This window comes from Sarcophilus harrisii, chromosome 3 (assembly GCF_902635505.1).
Source record: "Sarcophilus harrisii chromosome 3, mSarHar1.11, whole genome shotgun sequence".
In the NCBI taxonomy this organism is placed as follows: Eukaryota; Metazoa; Chordata; class Mammalia; order Dasyuromorphia; family Dasyuridae; genus Sarcophilus; species Sarcophilus harrisii.
This window is the reverse complement of record NC_045428.1, coordinates 149,080,703-149,105,346: the sequence shown is the minus strand read 5'-3', so window position 1 is coordinate 149,105,346 and position 24,644 is coordinate 149,080,703. Positions and strand designations below refer to the sequence as shown.

General features: G+C 34.5%; 1 protein-coding gene across 2 annotated transcripts in view; it reads right to left on the bottom strand.

Annotated features, from left to right (window-relative positions):
- PCCA (propionyl-CoA carboxylase subunit alpha) overlaps positions 1-24,644 on the bottom strand; it is a 447,428-nt gene that overhangs the window by 54,195 nt on the left and 368,589 nt on the right. For both annotated transcript variants that reach the window (XM_031958625.1, XM_031958626.1), the window contains one exon: positions 24,222-24,275. In XM_031958625.1, the coding sequence (XP_031814485.1) occupies positions 24,222-24,275 (54 nt within the window). The remainder of the gene's footprint in view (positions 1-24,221; positions 24,276-24,644) is intronic.

Here is a 24,644-nt window from a genome sequence, read left to right as displayed (position 1 = left end):
AATGACTATTGACTGTTTGGTAAAACCAAAGACTCAAACTGTTGGGATAAGAACTCACTATTTGAGAAAAATTACTGGAAAAATCAGAAAACAGTATGGCAGAAACTAGACATCTAACCCCATATATAAGGTCAAAATGGGTTCGTGATTTTGACATAAAAGATCATATTACAAGCAAATTAGGAGAACAACGGATAGTCTATCTCTCAGAGTGTGGAAAAGGGAGGAATATATGGCCAAAGAAAACCTAGAGAACATTACTAAATACAACATGGATAATTTTGATTACATTAAATTAAAAAGTTTTTATACAAACCAACCAATGCTGCCAAAATTAGAAGGGAAGCAGAAAACTGCAAAAAAAAAAAAATAATAATAAATTTATATTTATATGAATAAAGGCCTAATTTCTAAAATATATAGGGAACTGACTTAAATTTTAAGAGTACAAGCCATTCTCCAATTGATAAATGATCAAAGAATATAAACAATTTTCAGATAAAGAAATTAAATCTATTTCTCAACATATGAAAACTTGCTAAATCACTATTGATTAGAGAAATGCAAATTAAGACAATTCTGATGGCCCTTTGGGCATAGTTACAAATTGCTCTCCAGAATGGTTGGATCATTTCACAACTCCACCAATAATATATTAGTGTCCCAGTTTTCCTCACATCCCCTCCAACATATATCATTATCTTTTCCTGTCATTTTAGCCAATCTGAGAATACCTCAAATTGTGCATACCCTTTGATGCAGCAGTGTCTCTTCTGGGACTATATCTCAAAGAGATCTTAAAATACGGGAAAAGACCTACATGTGCAAAGAAGTTTATAGCTGCCTTTTTTGTAGTGGCAAGGAACTGGAAACTGAGTTTCCTTCAGTTGGGAAATAGCTAAATAAGTTCTGCAATATGAATTATATGGAATAATATTATTCTATAAGAAATGATTAGCAGGATGATTTCAGAGAGGCCTGGAGAGACTAACATGAACAAATGCTAAGTTAAGTGACTTTGGTTCTAGTCACAGAACATTGTATAGAGCAACAAGATTATGTGATGATCAATTCTGATAGACATATCTCTTCTCAACAGTGAGATGATTCAGGCCAGTTACAATAACCTTGTGATGGAGAAAGCTCCCCCAAGAGGACTATGGGGACTGAATGTGGATCACAATATAGTACTTTCACCTTTTTTGTTGTTGTTTGCTGTAAAATGAGCTGGAGAAGGAAATAACAAACTACTCCAATATCTTTGTAGGATCAAAAAGAGTCAAACTCAATTGAAATGACTGAACAATGAGTGTATAAAGTTGTTAAATATTCAAGGTAGTTTTAACTAGAGGTGGGGGGCATCAGGAAAGACTTTATGAAGAAGATGGTATGCCTGAGTTGTATTGAGGATAGAAAGATATTGTTATTTTGAATCTTTAGTGAGAAAAAAAAATAACTGCAATCATAATGTGACTGAGGGTGATTTGGGAATTTAAATTGGATGTGAGAGATGATTACAGAAAAGATAGGGCCAATAGTGATACAAACTAGACAGACACAAAGTATATGAGAAGGAAACTAGTGAGGGCCAAGATGCAGTATCCTCATTACTCAATATTTTTAATATCTCTTGATTAATGGGCTGTAATGACCTGGCTATCTTTTCTTGAGGATCTCTCTGGAGTCTGAGATTGAACTCAAGAGCACTCGCTTGAGTCTCTCTCCAGTCTGCTCTTCCTCCAGTCCTCTCAGTCCTTATATACCTTAGTACAATTACATCACTACAGCATACTAATTATGTATGAATGAGAGAACCATTACATCACCATGCTAAGTACTAAGTATATATGTGAACTAGATAACAATCATCTCATCAATTCCACTGAGTTAACACCTTGTTTAAGTATACTTCTCCAGTGTTCCAGAGCTCTGTAATTCGCTTGCTTTTTTTCCCTCTCATATTTTTCTGATTCTTCTTGTGTAGTATGATACAGAAATATGTTTAGAAGAATTGCACATGTTTGATCTATATTGGATTATTTGCTGCCTGGGAAAGGAGAGTGGGGAGAAAAGAGGAAGAAAAATTTGGAACACAAGGTTTTGCAAGGGTGAATGTTGAAAATTATCTTTGCATGTATTTTGAGATTTTTTTTAAATTAAAAAAACAAAATAACATCCAGAGTGAATATATACAAAGAACATACAGATCTGATCAACAGCTAATATGCTCTTAAAACTATTAAGAATATATATAGTATATACTTTTATAGGAATATATAGTATAGATAGGAGAGAAAGAAGGTCCAACATTATACTATATAATGAATGTTCATTCTTGTGTTGCATTGAGAAATGAATAGGGAATAAGCTCATTTTGCTACACAATCCTAAACTGTATGAAGCAAAAGAAGTTTATGCTTTTGTTGTGACTTAGAACTTTAAAGAATGAAAATTATAGAGAAGATTTCTACTGTACAAGAAAACAAAGGAGTAAGGGGCTCAATTCTTCCTAGCTCTGAGATAGAACCCATAAAGGTATTTAATTGCTTGCATACTACTTGGCTCAGGACATACCTTGCTTGGAGCACTGAATCCCTGCCTCAGGACATACCTTGCTTACAGCAGTTGTTTGGGTGAAGAAATACATTTTGGTAGGGGTAAATAGAATCGAGGTCAACAAATAGTTTGTCTTAAAGCCAGGGATCCCTAGATTTAACCATATGAATCCTGAATGAATTTTTTAAATTTTTATTTTTTTTTAATTAAAGCTTTTTATTTTCAAAACATATGCATGCAAAAATTTTCAGTATTGACCCTTGCAAAACCTTGTGTTCCAATTCTGTTCCTTCCCCTACCCCCTCCCCTAGATGGCAAGTAATCCAATATATGTTAAATATGGTGGAAATATATGTTAAATTCAACATATGCATACATATTTATACAACTGTCTTGGTGAACAAGAAAAATCAAATGAAACAGGAAAAAAAATGAGAAAAAAAAAAGCAGGCAAATAACAACAAAAAGAGATAAAATACTATGTTGTGAGCTACACTCAGTTCCCACACTTTCTCTGGGCCCAGATGACTCTCTTCATCACAAGACCATTCGAACTAGACTGAGTCATCTCATTGTTGAAGAGAGCCATGTCCATCAGATTTGATCATGGTATTGATGTTGCCAAGTATTCTCCTGGTTTTGCTCATTTCACTTAGCATCAGTTTGTGTAAGTCTCTCCAGGCCTCTATGAAATCATCCTGCTGATTGTTTCTTACAGAACAATAATATTCCATAACACTGAATATTCATTCAGTTTTGATGAGGCAATAAACTGCCAAGAGTAATAATAAATAACACATGTTTACAATCAAAAGAAGCAATTAGGGATGCCATTCCATAGACATCACAGAGTACAACTACAAGAGCAAAAAACAAACTCTGAGAGAGGTTTAGGCCAAATCAGGGTCTAATATAATCAACACAACAATAATTAGATGAAATAACAAAATAAAGGATGAAAAGTAAGGATAGCTAAACTGAGCAGCTTCTGGCAATGTGCTCCATACTATTTACCTATCCAAAGTAAATGTATCCTAAACGAATTCCATTCTGCCAGATAAGCTATAGCAGTTAAAAGCAGAAACTTTAAAATTATTCTATTATTTGTGAAGACATTGCACAGAAGTTATAAATAACCAAACTGACTGAAAATTAGTATGAATATATTCATTTAAGTGCCCAGAAGACAGAAGCAAAGCTGAAGAAAGCAGACCACCAAAAAAAAAAAAAAAAAAAAAAAAAAAAAAAAAGCACTTGATGAACAGCAACTCAACTGGCCACAAGAAAAATAAGATGTTTTACTGTTATTGAATAGTTTTTCAAACATATCTGTCTCTTTGTGACGCCATTTAGTAATTTCTTGAAAAAGATACTAGAGTACTACAGATGAGGAAACTAAGGCAAAAAGGGTGCAGTGACTTGCCCAGGGTCACACAGCTAGTAAATGTTGGAGGTCAGATTTAAATTCAGAAAGATAATCCAGGCTGCTGCTCTATCCTTTGTATGGCCTACCTATTCCCAGACTCCATCCCACCGCCATTTGAAGTTATATGATTTGCTAATCTCTTTGACCCTTTCCAAAGTATCTCCTTCATTCCTTTTACCTAACAAAACCCTTTTGGCTTCTGAATTTACTGACTAGGCAAACAAGGGCAAGTCCCTTAACCTATATTGCCTCAAGCAACTCATTAACAACTTCCTAAAGGACAGATGGTTTAGATCTTTAGAGAATTTATATCAAAGGTTCCCAAAGTGTAGTCTGGGAAACCTGGAGTTCTTGAGATGCTCCAATCAGAGGTGGTCTCAGCCTGAACCTTTGGACCTTTCTCCTCCAGGATAGGCTGGAGTGTTGGGGTCTAAATCTGGGAAGACTGAGGATAAGGAACCAGGTACAGCAATGTTGCCAAAATGCAGCCCTGAGCTAGAACCTGCACAACCAGAAAGTACAGCAGTAGAGCAGGGAAGCCACTGTCTGTAAGATATTACAAGAAGATGGAGGTCTAATTTTGGGGTACCAGATCAGTAAGGGAGGGGAGTGAATTGAAACCAGTGGCACCATCCCTCCACTTCAGGATTAGAGGTGATTATACTACCAAGGTCTTATTTAAAAAGAAAAATGAGCAGGCAAAGGAGAAAGATCCAACCATAGAAAGTTAGTATGGGATCCAGGCTGATCTTCAGGGGAGGATACTGAAATTTAAAAAAAAAAAAAACAAAAAAAACAAAAAAACCAAAAAACTTAGCCTATCCCCAAAGAATTTATAGAACAACTAATAAATAAATAAATAAATAGAACAATCCAATCTGTGAGATTGAGAAAAAAAAATAAAAAATAAGATCAATTCAAGAAAAACAAAATTATGAAAAGAAAGTCAAACTGTTGTGTCACAGTTCCTGTTCATCGTCCTGACTCAGTTTTCCTGCACTGTTCTGCATCAGTTACTTTTATTGTTCTGCCTCAATCCCCAGGGTTGCAATACCCCCCCCCCCCCCTCCTGATCATTAGAACTGAGATAATGAAGGCTTGGAGACTGGGCCACTGGCATCGGTTAAATTCCAGATGTCCTGTCTCATACCTAATAGGTATGCTTTTCTATCTCTAAGTCCCAGATTTTCTGGCTCTAATTGGACATCTCCTAAGTCCTTCCAATTAGTAAGAATTTATGGTCCTACCCCCAACCTGTCATAACTGGATTGATGGTGTCTGCTTGGAGATTCCCTCTCACCAGAGTTTGGACTCCACCCTCCACCCCCCCTTGTCTGTCTACCTGAGCTTAGAGCATATATATTTCAAGGGAAACTTACATTCCTGGCTGGATGCTTTGAAACATCAGCCTTTTGAGACAACATGCCCCCAGCACAATCTCTCCCTCTCAAATAAAATATTAAAAATTCTCTAATCTCTATCTTGCCAAAGTTTCTCCAGAAAGTTCTGACAAAGGCCTCATTTCTAAAATATATAAAGAAATGACTCAAATTTATAAGAAATCAAGCCATTCTTCAATTGATAAATGGTCAAAAGATATGAACAGGCAATTTTCAGATGAAGAAATTAAAACCATTTCTAATCATATGAAAAGATGTTCTAAATCACTATTGATTAGAGAAATGCAAATTAAGACAACTCTGAGACCCTTCTACACAATTCTCAGATTAGCTAAAATGACAGGAAAAGATAATGATGAATGCTGGATGGGGATGTGGAAAAACTGGGACACTAATACATCGTGGGTGGAACTGTGAACAGGATCGTAAAGAGCAATTTGGAACTATGTTCAAAAAGTTATCAAACTGTACATACCCTTTGATCCAGTAGTGTTTCCATTAGGTCTATAATCCCAAAAAAATTTTAAAGGAAGGAAAGGGACCTACATGTGCAAAAAAGTTTGTGGCAGCTCTTTTTGTAGTGGCAAGAAATTGGAAACTGAGTGGATGCCCATCAATTAGAGAATGGCTAAATAAGTTATGGTTTATGAATGCTATGGAATATTTATTGTTCTATAAGAAATGATCAGGAGGATGATTTCAGAGAGACCTGGAGAGACTTAAATGAACTGATGCTAAGTGAAATCAGCAGAAGCAGGAAATCATTTCACATGGCAACATCAATATTGTATGACAACAGACTCTGAGGATGTGACTCTTTCAGTGAGATGACTGATGTAAATTCCAATAATCTTGTGATAGAGAGCCGTCTACACCCAGAGAAAAGACTGTGGGAACTGAATGTGGATCACAACATAACATTCTCATATTTGTTTTCTTACTCATTTTTGTCCTTTTTGATCTGATTTTTCTTGTGTAACAAAAGAAATGTATAAATATGTTTACATATATTGGATTTAACAAATATTTTAACATATATAACATATATTGAATTGCTTGCCATCTAGGGGAGGAAGTGGGGAAAAGAGGGAAAAATCTGAAACACAAGGCTTTGCAAAGGTCAGTGTTGAAAAATTATCCATGCATGTTTTGAAAATAAAAAGCTTAAAAAAAAAAAAGAATCATCTACCCAGTTTAAAAAAAAAAAAAAGAATTGGACTACCTAAAAAATATGAGCAAAAAAAGAACATTGACACAATAATACAAGAAATAATTAAAGAAAATTGTCCTGAAGTGATAGAAAAATATGATAAAGTGGAAATAGAAAAAATACACCAATTGTCACCTCAAAGAGATTCTATAAGGAAAACACAGGCATATTATTGCTAAATTTGAAACTAATAGATCAAAAAGAAAATTTTATAAGCAAAAACAACAAAAAGTCAAATATGTTGGAATTACAATAAGAATTGCACAGGATTTATCAGCAGCTATCATAAAATACTCGAATATTATACATCAACAATCAAAGGAACTAGGGTTGTCGCTGGAAACATTATATCCTGCAAAATTAAGTTAAATATTGAATGAAAAAAATGGACACATAATGAACTAGCAGGATTGACACTAGTAACTGTATAGTCCAAAAGACAGAGTGGATAGAGCTGAGTATGATGTTACTTTACAAGAAAAACAATCTGAGAAAAGGCAAAAAAAATTTATTATGCTATATGACTAAGGTACAAGAGCAAAAAACAACAGAGAAGAATTATATGGAGGGGTGGAGGCTTATAGCTCTGAAAACGTGCTGGCATCAGGACTGACATATATATACACACACACATACATATATATATATATATATATATATATATATATATACACAAATATAATATACATGTGTACGTGTGTGTGTGTGTGTGTGTGTGTGTGTGTGTGTGTGTATCAAGAAGGGTTTAGAACCCTCCAAAATATATAAAGAAATAAAGGGGTGAAGTGGAAATAGGATAAGGTGGGATATAGCAGGGTATTTAGATTAACACGAATGAGTTAAGGTATATAGATTAATAGCAATGGCATAAAGAGAGAGGGAAAGGTGGCGGGAGAAAATAAAGGGGGAGCTGGGAGGTTAAGTAAAAGCAAAGCAAGTTAGCAAGTACAAGTAAAGTAGAAGAGTTAGTAGGATAGAAAATGAGTGATATACACAAATATAATAACAATGATCAGAAGTACAATTCATTTTTCTATAAAACAGTGTTAGTAGTCACTGAACTTAGACAAAGTCAAATTTAAAAAAGGTTCAGTCAAGAGAAAAATCCATTATATCTAGCACATTAATATCATCTCAGATGTATGTGTGTATGCATATATATAAATATAAATAAGTGTGTATGTATACAAGTGTATACATGTGTACATATATAGAGACAGATATACACATACATACACACACACATACATGTGTCTCTCACACACATACAAATATATACCTTCTTAGCTGCACCCTGCTTGGAAGACATGGCAGAGAGGAGGTATGGGGGAAAAAATAAAGTACATAGCAGACAACAAAAGAAAACCAACAAAGAAACAAAAAAGAGATGGACAGTTATGGATGTAACTAATATTCACATATTTGTTTAATTGATATTCATATAATTATGAAAATAATAATTAGTAATTAATAATACTAGTATTATATGCACTTTATTGAAATGGAAATTTATTTGTGACATAGTTTGAATCCTCACCATGTTCTGCTGTATCCATGACAATTTTAAACTTGTTTTTTCTTTTTTGAATTTGCTTTTTTTAATTTTGCATTTAAATTTTAAATAAATAAATAAATACTTAAAAAAAAAGAAATTAAGAAAGAAAAAAAAAAAAAACCTATGGCTTATTCTTAAACAACTGTACTGACATTTCCACTGAACATATAAAAAAATCGGTAAAATTATTATTCCTTACCCAAATCAAAGCAGTGGCACCAACCTGTACTAGAAGTTAATGCATTTTTCATTTATGAATATCTTGATGGGGGCAGCTAGTTGGTGTAGTGGATAGAGTGCCAATTCTTGTAAGGATTAAAAAGCCTCTGGGAGCAAGGAATGCAGCTCAAGGTATGTGGGAGGACCTGAGGGAAGAGGAGAGGTCCCGAGGCACAGGGGAATCCTATGTGGAGGTGGGGCATAGCCCCAGGAGGCAATGTCTAACCCCCAGGTACCATGTCTCCCTGCTTAGTGCTCTCAAAGCCTCCCACGCCTCCCTCCTTCTTGGGGCAATCCCAGGACCTGCCTATCCCGGATTCTAGAGGACCTCCCCTTCCCCCGATCCTCAGCGGGGTATAAATATGTGCTAAGAATAAAGTTCTCTTTCACTCAACCCCCACCTCCTGGTGGTCTATCTCTATGGGATTTGGGGTGGTGTTGGAAGATGGGTAAGTAAGTATAAACGGACAAGCATTAAGAGTGGCTTAAAGGTGGGGGGGGGGAGAGGGAGGGAGAGAGGAAAAGGGGGCCTACAAGGTTAGGGTAGTGTTAAGAGACACTACAAGCCCTAAAGTCAGGAGGACCTGAATTCAAATTTGATCTCAGACACTTAACAATCCCTAGCTATGCAACTCTGGACAAACTTCAATTGCCTCAGCAAAATAAACAAAAACAAAAACAAAAACAAAAACAAAAACAAAAACAAAAACAAAAAAAAAACAAACAAAAAAAACTTGATAAAGCAATAAAAAAGTGCTTTTTAAAAATCTTAATGCTGTTGTTGGTGGAGTTGTGAACGAATCCAACCATTTTGGAGAGTAATTTGGAACTATGCTCAAAAAGTTATCAAACTGTGCATACCCTTTGATTCAGCAGTGCTACTACTAGTCTTATATCCCAAAGAGATCATAAAGAAGGGAAAGGGACCTGTATGTGCACGAATGTTTGTGGCAGCCCTCTTTGTAGTGGCTAGAAACTGGAAACTGAGTGGATGCCCATCAATTAGAGAATGGCTGAATAAATTGTGGTATATGAATATTATGGAATATTATTGTTCTGTAAGAAATGACCAACAGGATGATTTCAGAAAGGCCTGGAGAGACTTACACGAACTGATGCTGAGTGAAATGAGCAGGACCAGGAGATCATTATATACTTCAACAACAATACTATATGATGACCAGTTCTGATGGACCTGGCCATCCTCAGCAACGAGATCAACCAAATCATTTCCAATAGAGCAGTAATGAACTGAACCAGCTACGCCCAGAGAAACAACTCTGAGAGATGACTAAAAACCATTACATTGAATTCCCAATCCCTATATTCATGCCCACCTGCATTTTTGATTTCCTTCACAAGCTAATTGTACAATATTTCAGAGTCTGATTCTTTTTGTACAGCAAAATAACGGTTTGGTCATGTATACTTATTGTGTATCTAATTTATATTTTAATGTACTTAACATCTACCGGTCATCCTGCCATCTGGGGGAGGGAGTGGGGGGGTAAGAGGTGAAAAATTGGAACAAGAGGTTTGGCAATTGTTAATGCTGTACAGTTACCCATGCATATAGCCTGTAAATAAAAGGGTATTAAATTTAAAAAAAAAAAAAAAAAAAAAAAAAGGAAGAAAAAAAATCTTAATGCTGGTTATACATGATTTCAAGCATGGCAAATACACATAAAGCACTTTTGCTGTATACTTGGTTGTCTCAAGGAAAGGCACTTCTGTGACTGAAGTTACATACATTTTTCCCCATGGAACATAGCTTTAAATTTAACAGTAATAATAACAATAACAACAAAATCATTATATAGCACTCACTATATATGCCAGCATTATGCTAAGCACTTCACAAATATTGTAACATTTGATCTTCATTTTCCCCATCTTATAGCTGAGAAAACTGAGTCAAACTTCAGTTCAGTGACTTGCCCAGTTTATACACTAATTAAGTGTCTGAAGTGAAATCTGAATTTACTGACTCCAGATTCAGCAAGTCCATTGTGCCATCCAGCTACCATTCTTAAAAGAATGGCTGACAGATGATGGTTATTCAGACAACTATTTAGCAGGTACTTTATTAAAAAAAAATAAAGTGAGCCTGTCCTTCAGGCTAACAGTATTTGTTGCTAATGATAAAATTTAAGCTTTCAAGTTTGCTTTTCAAAAAATTTTTAAAATTTAAGAAAACCTATATGATTATTGTGAGTTAGACAGCTTTCTAATACTTAAAAGACTTTTCTGATAATATTGGTGATGATTTTAGCAAATGTGTGGTTTTTGATATCACAATACAAAAAACTCATCAATATAATATGATCTTGTACAATAAAGTGTCTACATTTTGAAGATTTGCATATTTTCATTTAGTAAACCAACATTTTCGAAATGACTAGTTAATCCTGTTACAAAATCATACATTGTTGAAAAAGAGTCGGAGAGGATCAACTTATTTTAATGTAACAGAATTTGGTTAATTTTTTATAAGACACATTGCAACTTGATGAATTTTGATGAAGTTTCAAAGGAGGATATGCACAATTATATGAAAAATCTCTAAAAATACCCCTTACCTATCCAACTGTGTATGTATGTGGCTAGATTTTCTTCTTATACTTCAACCCTCCAAAAAAAAAAATATATATCACATATTATTAAATGCAGAAAGGATAGGATAAATATAGTTGCCTTCTATTAAGATTAATATTAATGAAATTTGCAAAATTATATAAAACAATCTCATTTTCAATCTGTTTTTGGAGAAAAGTTATTTTTAATTCAAATGTTATTTATAGTAATACATAATGTTACTCATATATTGTTATATAAAACAAATTAACATTTTAAAATTTTTACTAGCTTACTTGATACTAACAACATTAAACATTAAACTTGATAACAACAACATTAAAAATTGAAAGATATAATTCATATAAAGTTATATTTCTGAGGTTCTCTAGGGGGCTCTCAATAAATTTTAAGATTGTGAAGGGATCCTGAGACCAAAAAATTCAAGAACTTTTGTTCTCTACTAATAAAATTACAACTCATTAGTCATTTATATATTTTCAGTATACTGTATATTTTAGAAAGATTTTCAACAAGATAAAACAAAATGAGATAATAAATGGAATTTTACTAAATTTTAATGATTTACCATAAATTCTACTTATATTATTGTAGTTGTAGAATTCTTATAGTTCTCTAAATCAAATGCAAAGATATGGGAATTAAAGGATTTGAAGAACCAATCTAAATTAAAAATGACAAATGATTGCATAAAATGATTAGGGAATATGGTGTTCCAGTTAATTTAATATTCTTCTTAAATGAGGATTATAATGATATCATTGTAGCATAATGAAAAGACCATAGGACTAGGGAGAAAATTGAAATGAATTTTAGCCCCAGTTTTCTCAATTATAAGCTGTAGAATCTTGGGAAGATCACTTCTCTTAGGTTCAATTATTCCATCTGTAAAATGAGGATAATTCCCACTCTGCCTATAGAGTAAGGTACAAAAATAAGTGTACAGATAGATTATTTTAAAATGTACAAAGTACTATATATAAATATAAGATATTATGCCCTATTTTAGTCTCTAAAAACAGTCCAATGAAAAAAATTCCATGGAGTCAAACTACCTTTTTTTCTCTGCAGCAGACCTTAAAGAATAACTTCTGACATACTAGAATAATATAGATAAAAAAGTCAAGTAGTGTGATCAGTAACTTCAAGATAAGAATGAACGCAACTATACAAAGCAAAAATATATAGTTGAATATCCGTGAAGTTAAATGCAAAGATGAAAACTACTCTACTTATATAAATATCAATCAATTTTCAAACCAGCCTTAGTAAAATACATAACACTAAAACTACACTAAACTCAATTCAATATTTCCTTAATGACTGAGAAAGAATATTGGTATCTTATAGACTATTTCGAGGTAATGTGACCAACAAGATGGAAAACTAGAATTTTCTCTTATCCTCATGGCCTCTCAAACCTCTATAAAATAAAAACTACATGCAACCTATAAAGCAATTGCAGATATTTCCATAGTCTAAGATAACAAGAATTCTAATGAGGTAACAATAACTTAATGAACTATCAATGGAGAAAGCTAACCGCTAAACTGAGACACCTTCTCCCCAAGAGCCCCTATACTGTGACACGATTGCATAATCAGATCCAATCCTGTGCTATGGGATTCATCAATTTGTTATTTTACTGCTGCCAACTAACCCCTCTTCTGATCTCATGCTACCATTCTGAGGCAATAGAACTCAACTCTGTTGCCCAATTCTACCTATGTATATGGTAGAGGTAGAGATATACTAATAAGGGAAATTTGCTATATATATATCAAAGCAGTTAGTGTGCCAGTCTGCTGTGCTACAGCAATATTCAATCAGAGAATTAAAGAAGAGAGGGAACTAAAGGTCTGAAGAAAAGGTACTAAGGTAAGTTCTATTACCCCTAAAATCAAATGGAATAGAGACTGAGGGCTAGTGAAAACTGAATTTCACAACATGGAAGAGGCTGAGATAGCTTTGAGATATAAACCTGGGGAACCACCATGAAAGAGGAGAATCAGAAAGTAAACAGAAATATTAAATTACTTAAATTATTTTAAAAGATCTCTGTAAGGAGAAAATTCATTTAAAAACCTTGAGCATGACCAGATTAGCCAACAGTGAAAATAATAATAGCAAAAGGGAACATCATCTCCTGATAATGTAAATATCCAGATCAAGTAATTCTGAATAAATAATTCAAGACAAAGAAATATTAATCAAAAACTTGATGAGAAAGAAGATCCTATGGATTCCCGAGAGAGTAAGGAAGGACATGGTTAAAAAAAGAAAAAAGAATTGTAAAAGCAAAATTTATGGCCTGCACAGCAGAAATAATTCAAAGCAAAGAAAAATTTGATTGGCCTGGTCCTCACTCCAGAACCTTGTAACAGTGTTCAAAGCTCATTTTGTTCTGGAATTGAGGCCTAAAAGAAAGAGGATTAGAGTCAGCCAGACTCCAAGTAAGAGGAGTATCTTACAGTAAGGAGAGGTAATTGAGATACAGCCAAAGGAAAAGGTGTGCCATGCAAGTCCTCTTGTGAAATCTTTACAATAGTATCTAAGTTATATTTTAATATATTTAACATCTACTGGTCATCCTGCCATTTAGGGGAGGGGGTGGGGGGGGGTAAGAGGTGAAAAATTGGAACAAGAGGTTTGGCAATTGTTAATGCTGTAAAGTTACCCATGTATATATCCTGTAAATTAAAGGCTATTAAATTTAAAAAAAAAAAAAAAAAAAGAAATCTTTACAATATCTAAGATGCTGACACTTTCTCCAATGAACTCAAAAAACAGATGGAACCCAAAGTGGATGGAAAGAATAGTCAAGGATGTTGGATTCCCTGTAGCAGTAGTACCAAAGAAGGAAAGAAAAGGGAAGAAGCAATAAAAGGAAAATCCCCATTGGATGGTATTTCCTAAAGAAGAGATAAAAAAGGAAAAAATATGGGAGGAATTACTGTATCAATGACAAGCATTAAGTAAATAAAATTAGGGATGGAATAGATGGAAAAAATTTGAATGACTACATACTCACCTCATGACATAATTTTGGAAGTTACTTTTTTGAGAGAAATCCCTAATATCTTACTATTTGGCATCTGTTTCTCATAAAAATAAGAATGGAAAAACTCTAAAAACAAATTTCAGAAGTTTATCCCCTCCCATCTGCAAAATCCAATTATCTGATCTTTCTAATGATTTATGTTCCAGAATTCACTTTATTACAATTCAATGTATTATAGGATTTTCCAGAAATATATATATAATTATATGATATGTATAAATATGAATGCAAATTTTGGTAGCAGACTGTGATATCAGATGACAAGATGCAGCACAAGCTTCATCTCTTGCTAATTAAACGAATCAATTAAGAGACTATTGTTGCAACTGTGTAACTGCTGTTCTATAGTGGCAATAACAATCCCATGGGGAGGTCTTTTACTACATTAAAATGCTATCCTCCACAACTCCATCTGATATTATTAGAAACAGTTATTTGTGTCTTGCTGTCATATTAGTAGCAAAGGCAAATTATGGAAATATGTAGACCAGAATGGTCCCAGTATGAGATCAGGTTTGGTTTCCAGCCTCCAAGGGAACAATTGCTGAAATTCCAAAGTTCCCTAAAGTTCTTTAATGGAACTGATAAATCTATCAGCACAGCATCCATTTAGAAGCAAGGTAAGGGTCACATATTTACATACTTTCCTGCTAAGCTGATACAATTCAACTAGATAAATTATCATATTAAGTTTACCCTCCTGAGTTAAACTGATGGAGTTCAAAATTGTTTTCGATGGTTGTCATTAATCGCTGTTACATCTTAAATGCTCGCTTTGAAATCTAATTGTCTTAGTGTATCAAGGGTCATATTAATATCATTCTTAATGGTAAATCTTTGTAAAACATGTTTATTCTGCTGATGCTATTACTCAAGCTTTCAAAGATAATAAGAAATAAAGCATATTTATTATCAATAAAAACTTAATTTAAAATGTACATTTTGTGATTACAATTAGCTTTATAAACTTCAGTGTGATTTAGTTTCATTAAGATTCCTGGTTAAGCTTCAAAGCAATTTAAATTAATTCTTCTCAAATAGTGTTTGGGTAAATGCCAAACATACAGCCATCAGAAAGCTGTTTAAAAGCACCACTATATATTTCTTTTGGAGTAACACGTATTGTCCGAAAGAAAAGAGTTACTTTAAAATGAGACATGCTTTTCCCTAAATAACAAGACATATAATGATATTTAAAGCTAAATTACATTTAAATATTTATTTTTACATGATTATTAAAATACATTAACATTTGCAATCTAAATGCATCAATAATATATTAGTTCCCATTGTGAGAAGTAATAGGTCAAAAAAGGAACTATTTAGTCAAGTAACCTATCTAAAAGTCTTTAATTTCTCTGTGGGAGATTATATTTATATAAAATAAACCATGACTATAAAAAGATCAGCAACTTAAAAGTTATATGATATGTTTTGGAAGACTTCTAGAAAAATTTGATTCTTAATTAAAAGTACTCAAACTCCAATGAATTTTTTTTTTTGCTCTCATATAACTGAGAGACAAAGTAGTATCTTATCAGCTCCCACAAATTGAATTACCACCTCAATCATTTAATCAATATTTACTAAGCATCTATTAAGTGCCAGGTATTGTGCTATATCTATGCTGATGGTTTTCAAATTTACCTCTTTGCTGATTTCCAGATTCACATCTCCAAATGCCTTTTAGACATTTCAAACTGAATATCCAGTACATATTTTAAACTCAATATATTCCCAAAAAGAACTCAGCTTTCACCATAAATGATACCCCTTCTTATATAGATTTATATATATATATATACATATATATATATATATATTTCTATCCTAGTTATTCTTTTTTTTTTTTTGATATTTTATTTTCTTTTTTTTTTCTTTTCTTTTCTTTTTTTTTTTTTTTTAAATTTAATAGCCTTTTATTTACAGGATATATGCATGGGTAACTTTACAGCATTAACATTTGCCAAACCTCTTGTTCCAATTTTTCACCTCTTACCCCCCCACCCCCTCCCCTAGATGGCTATCCTAGTTATTCTTAATCTCAGTACTCTCCTCTGGGACTATTTCCAAATTATCCTATATGTTATCTTTGTAGATAGTTGCTTCCGAGTTATCTCACCCATTAGATTGCAATCTTTTTGAAAGTAGAGAATAATTTTTGCTTATTTTAAAAAAATTTCTAGCACTTAAACAGAGTACCTGGAATATAACAAGTCCTTAATAAAAAGGACTGTCTTATTGCTTCCGGCATCACCACCACCACCACCACCACCACCACCACCACCACCACCACCACCACTACCATTAACATTTACATGATGCTTTAAGGTTTACAAAGCACTTTACAGAAATCACATTTGATTCTTACACTTCTGGGAGGCAATTATTATTAATATCTCTATTTTACAGATGAGGAAACTGAGGCAAAGAGAGGTTAAGTGACTTCCTTTGAGTCTTATAGCTAATAAGTATCTAAGGCAAAAGTTGAATTCAGATCTACAAGGACCTAGAGAACTCCAGACCTATTGCTCCATGTACACACACTACTAATCTGTAAACACATAGCTAAAAGATCTTCTCTTTCCAGAATGTGAATGTTTTCACTGGCTATCCTCTATGTTTACAATTCTTTCCTTCCATTTTCAGGCTCCTTGGCTATTTTCAAAGGCCCTCTAAAAACCTTTCTACAAGAAGCCTATCCTAATCCATCTTGATGCTATTTAGTGCCTTTCTTCCACCAAGTATTCTCAACACATTTGTGTGTATATGTGTGTGCATGTATAACCTCTTGTTTGCATGTTGAAAACAAGGACTCCCCTCCCATCTCTGAATTACTAGCATTCAGCACTATGTGATACATAACAGGTATTTAATAAATGCTTGCTGACTTATTTTGTATAATTAGGGCTGCTTAATTCTACAAGCTTCTTCCTTAACTTACTGTTTTTTAGTACTCTACTTCTACTATCTCTATCATACTAAAGTATCTCAGTTTACTCAACTGATGTTTGTTGAAGATTATGATAATAATTGGTACATGTCTTATCAAGTAAATAAATCTCCCCCCTCTCATTCAAAATCCCTTTCTCCTCCTATCTCTCATTCTCCTCTGTAGCTCAGTAGTCATCCATTCCAAACCCTATTCTTCTTTGTGTTCCATTTCCCTATGTCCTTTGGAACTCTTTTCTATTGCTAATGAACTCCCCTCTATCCTAGAATCAATCCTCTTACTTCTCTTCTGTCTTCTCAAGATTACCAAAACCTAGTTTTCTCCTTGAAGACATCACATCTTAGAGTACTCATTTCTTGGCTATCTTCTTGGCAGGGACTAACTGGACCCTCTATTGAGTTGAAGATTAGCCAGCACCACACCTAGTAGCTTGAACTTAAGTGGTCTCATTCAATTGGAGATCTGGGCCTGATATTCCTATTGAGTGGCTTGAAACTCCAAGATAAATATTCTCTTTTCAACTGGAAATCTAGCTTAGGGGCACTGAATCTCATTCCTTGGAAACCCCAGCCCCAGACTTATTATAATAAAACAATTTTGTAAATCTCTGCAGAAGTCCGAAGCAGGATTATGCCTTGCCAAGGAACCTCTCTTCTTGGCACAGCTGCCTGCCAGGCCACTTGCCCACTGTGAAGATACCCTCTTCTCAGTGATAACCTTTATTTCCCTAACAGGGCCTCTTGCCACTAAGAAGTCTGTTTTCCTAGCAAAACTGGCTTCTCAGTCCCAATAAAAATCCCTTTTGCCATTCAGACTTTTCAGGTTCACGAATTCTTTCCCACTGAACCTGTGCGCCAACCAGAGAGGATTTTCACATTTCAATTCTCTTACCACTAGAACTGCAATTACAGGCGTTGTCCTCATCTTACATATAAAGAAAACAATATTCGGAAGCTTATGCTATTTGTTCATGATTATACAATGACAATGTCAGAGGCAGGATTCAAATCCTGGTCTTTATTGACTCCAGTATTCTAAAACTGTGGGAAAAACTTTGCATTTCAGTAATAAATTAGGAAAGAGAACCAGTATGAGTTTCCCAGGGAAGAAAAAATGGTACCTTTATGTACTCTTTATTACTTCCTCTTCCCAGGTCAGTAATTGGGGGTATTTTTTATTGTTTGAGTGGACATTATGATAATTTTATACATGGTTTTCTAGTGATTTGGGAGAATGTGTTGTTGCTTGTTCTTTGTTCTCCACAAGGACGAGGAAGGCAATGCCATGACATGTTAAGTGAATTAGATTTAAATTACAGAGAGCTGAGAAAGACCAATTGTCTCACTTTCCCCTCCAGATGCATCTGGGTCCAGTGGCAAGATATAAAGCAAGAAGATTGGAGATGGCCCTGGATGCAGTGGGAGACCTTGGTCTATTCAAGCTAAAGTTTTAAATGGTCTCAGCTTGACTGAAGCTGCACCCATTCAGTGATTAAGGCTAAGTAGCAACTGAGGCAAAGAATCTCTTTCACCTAGTCAAAGAAACAAAACAAAATCCCCCCAAACACCTAAATAAATAAACAAATCAAGGAGGGAAAGACCCTCAGAATTTCTGACCAAAGTAGGAATAATTGCTATTTACATTCAATCTGAGTCAATCAAGACTCACAGATTGTTGCTGTTTGTCCCTGAGATAAGGGAAGTGAAGCCACTGATTAACAACCAAATGAAGCACAAAAACAACTATTAAGAACTCCAACTATTAAGAACTGCAGTCCTTTAAATTCCCTGGAGGTTAACAAAGCTGGGAAGCATTGAAGAGAGTGTTCCTGGTATGCTATAACTATAATGCAAGTTAGTGATGGCAATACCACCATGGGAAAATACAACTGGCCAGGGTTAGCATGTCAGTTTTCAGCCTTTGAGTGCAACAACTTATACTTAATTTCTTTGTCTAGCTTGACTTGCTCCTCTCTAATAGAGAACCTAAAAGATAGAGCTCATTGGCTCCTAAGTTTTCTTTACAGATGTTGCCAATCTGCTTCTGAGAACCTTGCTTCTTTGTCTGGCACTGCCTTCTGCACCGGATTCCTTTCAGTCTATCTGACCAGCCAGCCTTCCAAAAGCTTCACTGGGACTCCTGCCTACCCTCAGGGCACATCCAGTATAACTTCCACTTAGTTTTAGAGAATATACTATTAAAAGAGGATCTAGGTTACAAAGCATTTATAAGTCTGGTATAAGTGGCTGGGACAACCAAGTGCAGTTTGGATCCAGATATGAGTCAAAAGTGATTTACAGATGAGACTTATAGCCTCATTAACTGCCCTCATCAGATGAGGGCAGACCATGCAGATGGGAGCTTCAATACCACCCTGTGGACTCTTAAGATGCACAGCTGGGAAGAACTTTAGAGGTCACCTAACCCAATGAGCCGCCTTCTTGGTTTCACAGTTGCTACAACGAGGCCCAGTGTGCTACTCTGTAGTCCAGAAGCAGCTCTGAGATCATGGACTCAGGGAAGATTCCCGGCAACAACTGGCAAAAAAATGCACAGCAAAGATGGTGCAATATGGAGAAACTGCGAGAACAGGAGAGACAATGCTGTCAGAGGGCAGTAACTGCCCCTCGGCTTTAGAGGTGTGAGTTGCTGTGGCCATACATATACTCTATTCATATATGTTCCCCATATATGTTCCTATTGATAAGCGCTGAACCTAGAGTCAGGAAGAAATTGAGTTCAAATGTAACTCTGTCTTCCTCACTTTTCTCAACTGTAAAATGGGGATAACAACACATACCTTAAGGAGTGATTGTAAGGATCAAGTGAGAATAATATTTATGATAATATATTTATAGTAAAAATTTATAATTCAATGTATTAAATTATAATAATAATATATATAATATAATGAGCTTATTAGCATGGTAGATGCTAAACAAACGCTTGTTCCTTTGCTTCCTCTGTGAATATTTCCTGAATGGTATAGACCAGACACAAATTTTTTATATTTGTACTCTTCCCAAATAGGGTGATAACTGAGGAGGCTGGTGCAGCAGAAACATCAAGCTGGCTTCCCAGCCAGAAGCTCTGGGTTCAAGTCACAGGTCTGATGCTTTCCATCTTAGCCCTTAGGCAAGTGACAAGCTCTCTAGCCTCAGGTTCTTCTTGTGTAAAATGAAGGGATTAGATTAAAAGACCCCCTGAGGTCCCTTTCAGCTCTAAAACTAACACATATATAGTATACATGAGAGGAATCTTCTCTTTTCATTTTATTTGTTATGGTATTTGATTAACTATCTGGCTAGTAAAGACGAATACCCAAGTGAGAGAAGGAAGAAGGAGAAAGACCTAGACTAGTGTTCTGAGTTAATGCCATCCCATTTAGAGAAGCCCTTGAAACTGATCCAACTATGCAGGGAGGGGCATATGAAAGCAGGTGTGTAATGAGATCTGTGTAATTTATTCCACAGTTAACAAAAGCTTTCCTTAGCCATAGGGCAAAAAGGACTTTCAACAAGGATCTTCCAGCATTTAACTCAAGCAAATGAGTTCCCTCAATTCCTACTACCAACTCCATATGGAAATTTAACAGAGTAAGATGTCATGAGAGGTAGTACTGGGGCATCCTCCAAATTAGAAGCATCCCAAATCCAAACTTTTTCATGCCCTAGGTAAACTAGAGCTCAATAAAGCCAGAGACACCAGACAGCTAGATTTAGGAAGCTACAGCTTGAGCCTTAGCCTCATAGACCAATGTCATGCGTAAAGCAGCTTTGTCCCCTTTTAGGAAGGGGAAATGGCCCTAACTTATGGGAGAGAGAGAAAAGGGAAAACCCTATATGATGGGCCTTATATGATGGGCCTTTCAAAGGGGATATTCCCAGGGTTAGGTGGGCAGTAAAACAAACCAACAAAAGACATTGAATCTATCAGGAAAAATGGCTTCTAAACTCGATCCTGCAACTTTAAAGGGCATATGACTTTGCCACTTATAAGATAATTTGAGGAGGGAGAGAGCATTAATAACAGGAATAAGGAAGGCAAAAATCAGGGAAAATTTCATGAGATAAGTAGCTACAACTCAGGTGTGAGGAAGGAGAATCCCTAAGAATCCAATAAATTAAGGATAGATGGATTACAGGCAACTCTTGGGAAGAAAAAACCTTCCCAATCAATGCAAATTTCTCTCCAACATAAATCCTTAGATAAATGCTTAGGGCCTTGAAAGGTAAGTGACATGGCCAAAGCCACACAGTCAGAAAGTAGCAGATCTTCCTAACCACCAGGCCACACTTTAAAGTTATTAGAAAATGTAAAATCTCTCTCCTGCTCTCTCTGTTCTCTGTCCTATCCTTCCCTCCCTCTCTCATTCTGTATCTCTTTCCCTCCCCCTTTCCTCTCTCTCTCTCTCTGTCACTCACACAACTCACATTCTCATACAAACACACATACGCACGCACACGAAGTGTTACTATCAAACATAACCAAACTGTCAATAAACCTTTTTATTACAAAGTAGTATTTCTCTACTGTATTTCCCTATTCCTACCTCCCTTCCAAATATTTAAAATAGTTGTCTTATCAATCTTCACAATGTCAAAATAAGGCAAAAAGATGTCAGGATTGGTATTCAGGTAAAACGGTAAGGGGGTGGGGGAGAGAATCAGCGATCTTTTTAGCAGGGGTGGGAAACTACAAGCCATGGTCTGAATTTCTCTGTCCCCTATTTTTGAATAGTCTACATGTTAAGAATGGTTTTTGTATGTTGAAAACAAAGTCTTACTAGAACCCAGGCAAATTCATCTATGTCTTGTCTATGTTTGTTTTCACAACAAACACCAGAGCTGACTAGTTTCAACAGAGTCTATAGGGAGCACTCTCAATAATCAGTATTGTTGCTTGAGATACTGTAAATCACAAGGATGCTGTTATGATTCAACAGTTTTTTGAGTATTATTCCTTTTGCCATACTCAGATAGCATTTTTAAAAAAAATTCTGGTATAGACCTATCATATAAAAATAAAAAAAAAGAAGAGAAAAATGTTTTATTGTGTTATTTTGACTTCAGGTCTGAGTTAAGAAGAACAATCCTCAACTATTATTATTGAACACTCAATGCCTCTGGAAATAAGCTTTCCTTTAGACTTGTTTCTTAATGAATTTTGTTTAAAATTACAAGGCAAGAATTCAATTCAACAATAATTAGCAATGCTTAAATCCTAAGTAATGTCAAGCTGCTTTTATATACTTCGTATGTGGTCAAAAGTTAAAACAAAAAAAGCAAGATCTCCTTTCCTCACATATTTGCAGCTGACAGTTTCCAAGTTCAAACTATAGTTCTAAAAGCCTTTTTTGACGCAAGTACAAAAGACATTTAAGTAACAAATTTCAAAATCCATTTAATTGTACAAGTGAGAAGCTTCTATACCTAACCTTCAATTTTGAAGTAATAAATCTATAATTTAGTGACATATTAAAAGAAAACTATGGGGCAACTAGATGGCACAGTTGATAGATACTAGCTCTGTAGTCAGAAGGACATGAGTTCAAACCTGGTCTCAGTCATTTGACAGTTACTACCGATGTGACCATGGATAAGTCATTTAACCTCATTGCCTCAAAGGGGGAAAAAAAAAAAGAAAGCTATCAAGAAAAGACGCTAATAGAATTTTATATGTCTTTTAAGTTATGAATATGTTCAATTAAAATCATTTACTTTTGGTCTGATATCAATATGTGAAATTACCTGTGAAAAGACATTTTCAAAGATGAAATAATTAAGATCTCATTACAGATTAACATTAACAGATGAAAATTTGCAATAGGTTGTGATGACAGGGAACAATAGATCTCACGTAAGCAAAATGTTCTCTCTCAAAAAAAGATTTTCATTTTTCATATAATAAATCTGCACAACAAAACAATGATATTCAATTGTCATTTATTATATTTTGAGTATTACCAATAAATATTTCTGGAAATTTGTTTTTCTCTTTTCTTGTAAGTACCCACATGTTCTTGATTTTGCTTTATAGGCAAAATTTATAGACAGAAAAGCCTTTAGTAGGGAAAGGTTGAAAAGAACACAAAAGTGAAAGAGTGGAGAATTATGTATAATGTTCCAAATTGCTCAGGTCCTAGTCAGTATCACTAATCTCTAACCACCAAGGCAGAAAGCAGTAAGTCTGATGTATTACACCAAGAACATCAGTCAGCATTTTAGTTTCAGCTCTGCCACCCACTGGCCATGTCCACTCAAGCAAATCACAGATCCTCTCTGAGGTTTACAATTCATTCCTCTTTTTGTATCATATGTATAACAACAGATACCCTAACAACCTCACATCACTGTTGTGAACTCTAAATAAGATAATAAATAAGCAAAAATATTTTGTTGGTGGAAAATAGTTTTATGTTATGAAAGATACAACTGATACTGTTACCTTTCCCTAAGGATAGAGTTGATTAGGGAGTAATATTATTCCATTTACTTCCTCTAAGGAGCAGGACGGCTTTCTGGTATCACAAGTGGATATATATCATAATTTTCACAAATAACTAAGTTATTATGCTTAGTAATATATTGAGTTTTTATCCTTAATAAGATGACTAATGTTACCTTGGAAAGTTGGCCTTTTGGCCCTACTAGATAGATAAAATAAAGGCTTAACAACTAATTAAAGCTGAATGAAGTTTAAAAATCCAAATAATTTCTAATCTGTCTTCCCTAACTTCCCTTCAAAAACTGAGGTGTATGCTAAATGATTCCCTTAAAATTCAGTAAAAGAGAAACATGGAGAAATACAGGAAAAAAAAAAACTAGGAAAATTAATAAATTGATATTTCCTGTTGTAACAATGTAAACATTGTAAACATACATATGTGCTTTCTCTCTTTCTCTTTATTTGTCCCCCAATATCCTCCATCCTGCACCCTCCATCCCTTGATAAGTTTGATTAGAGGGAGAGAAAAAGACAACAAATATGAGAAATTACCATACTGAGTAAACCAATTTTGCAATTTATTTTGACCCAGTAATGACCGCAATGAAATTTCTTTCATGAATAATAATTTCAAAGGTAAAAGAAAAACCTGGTAAAGGCAAGTTTATTTATACTCCTCATCTATACTTCTATATACTCCTCATCTATACTTCTATCTCCCCATATATAATATTTAACAGAACCTCTTCTTAATTTGTATATTTAAAAATATAAATGAAAGTAATTCTTTCATACTTACCACTGTACCAAGAAACTGAATGCTCATGTGTCCACCTGCTTCTCGAGAAAGACACTGAAACAAAAGAGATATAATAGTGCATCAATAGCCTCTCCCAGTACACATCTAGCTAAAATAATGAAAAGAAAACATTTACTTAAAAAGAAAACATTCTGAGAAGATAATTCACTTAATGAAAATAAAATTTATTTCATGTAAATACATTATTATTTCAAAGAAATTCATTAATTATTTATTCTGCCTGGATTTTAGCATAAGAGAAGCATTGTTTAAAATAGTCTAATTTGGATTTCTAGGCTAGCTATTTTGGACACCTAGCTAACTCCCATTTCCTGAATTGGTACTATTTTAATACCAACCAACTCTTGAAAACTAAGTTTTGGTTAAGTTCAGAGTATTTACAAATGGCATTGGGAGAAATAA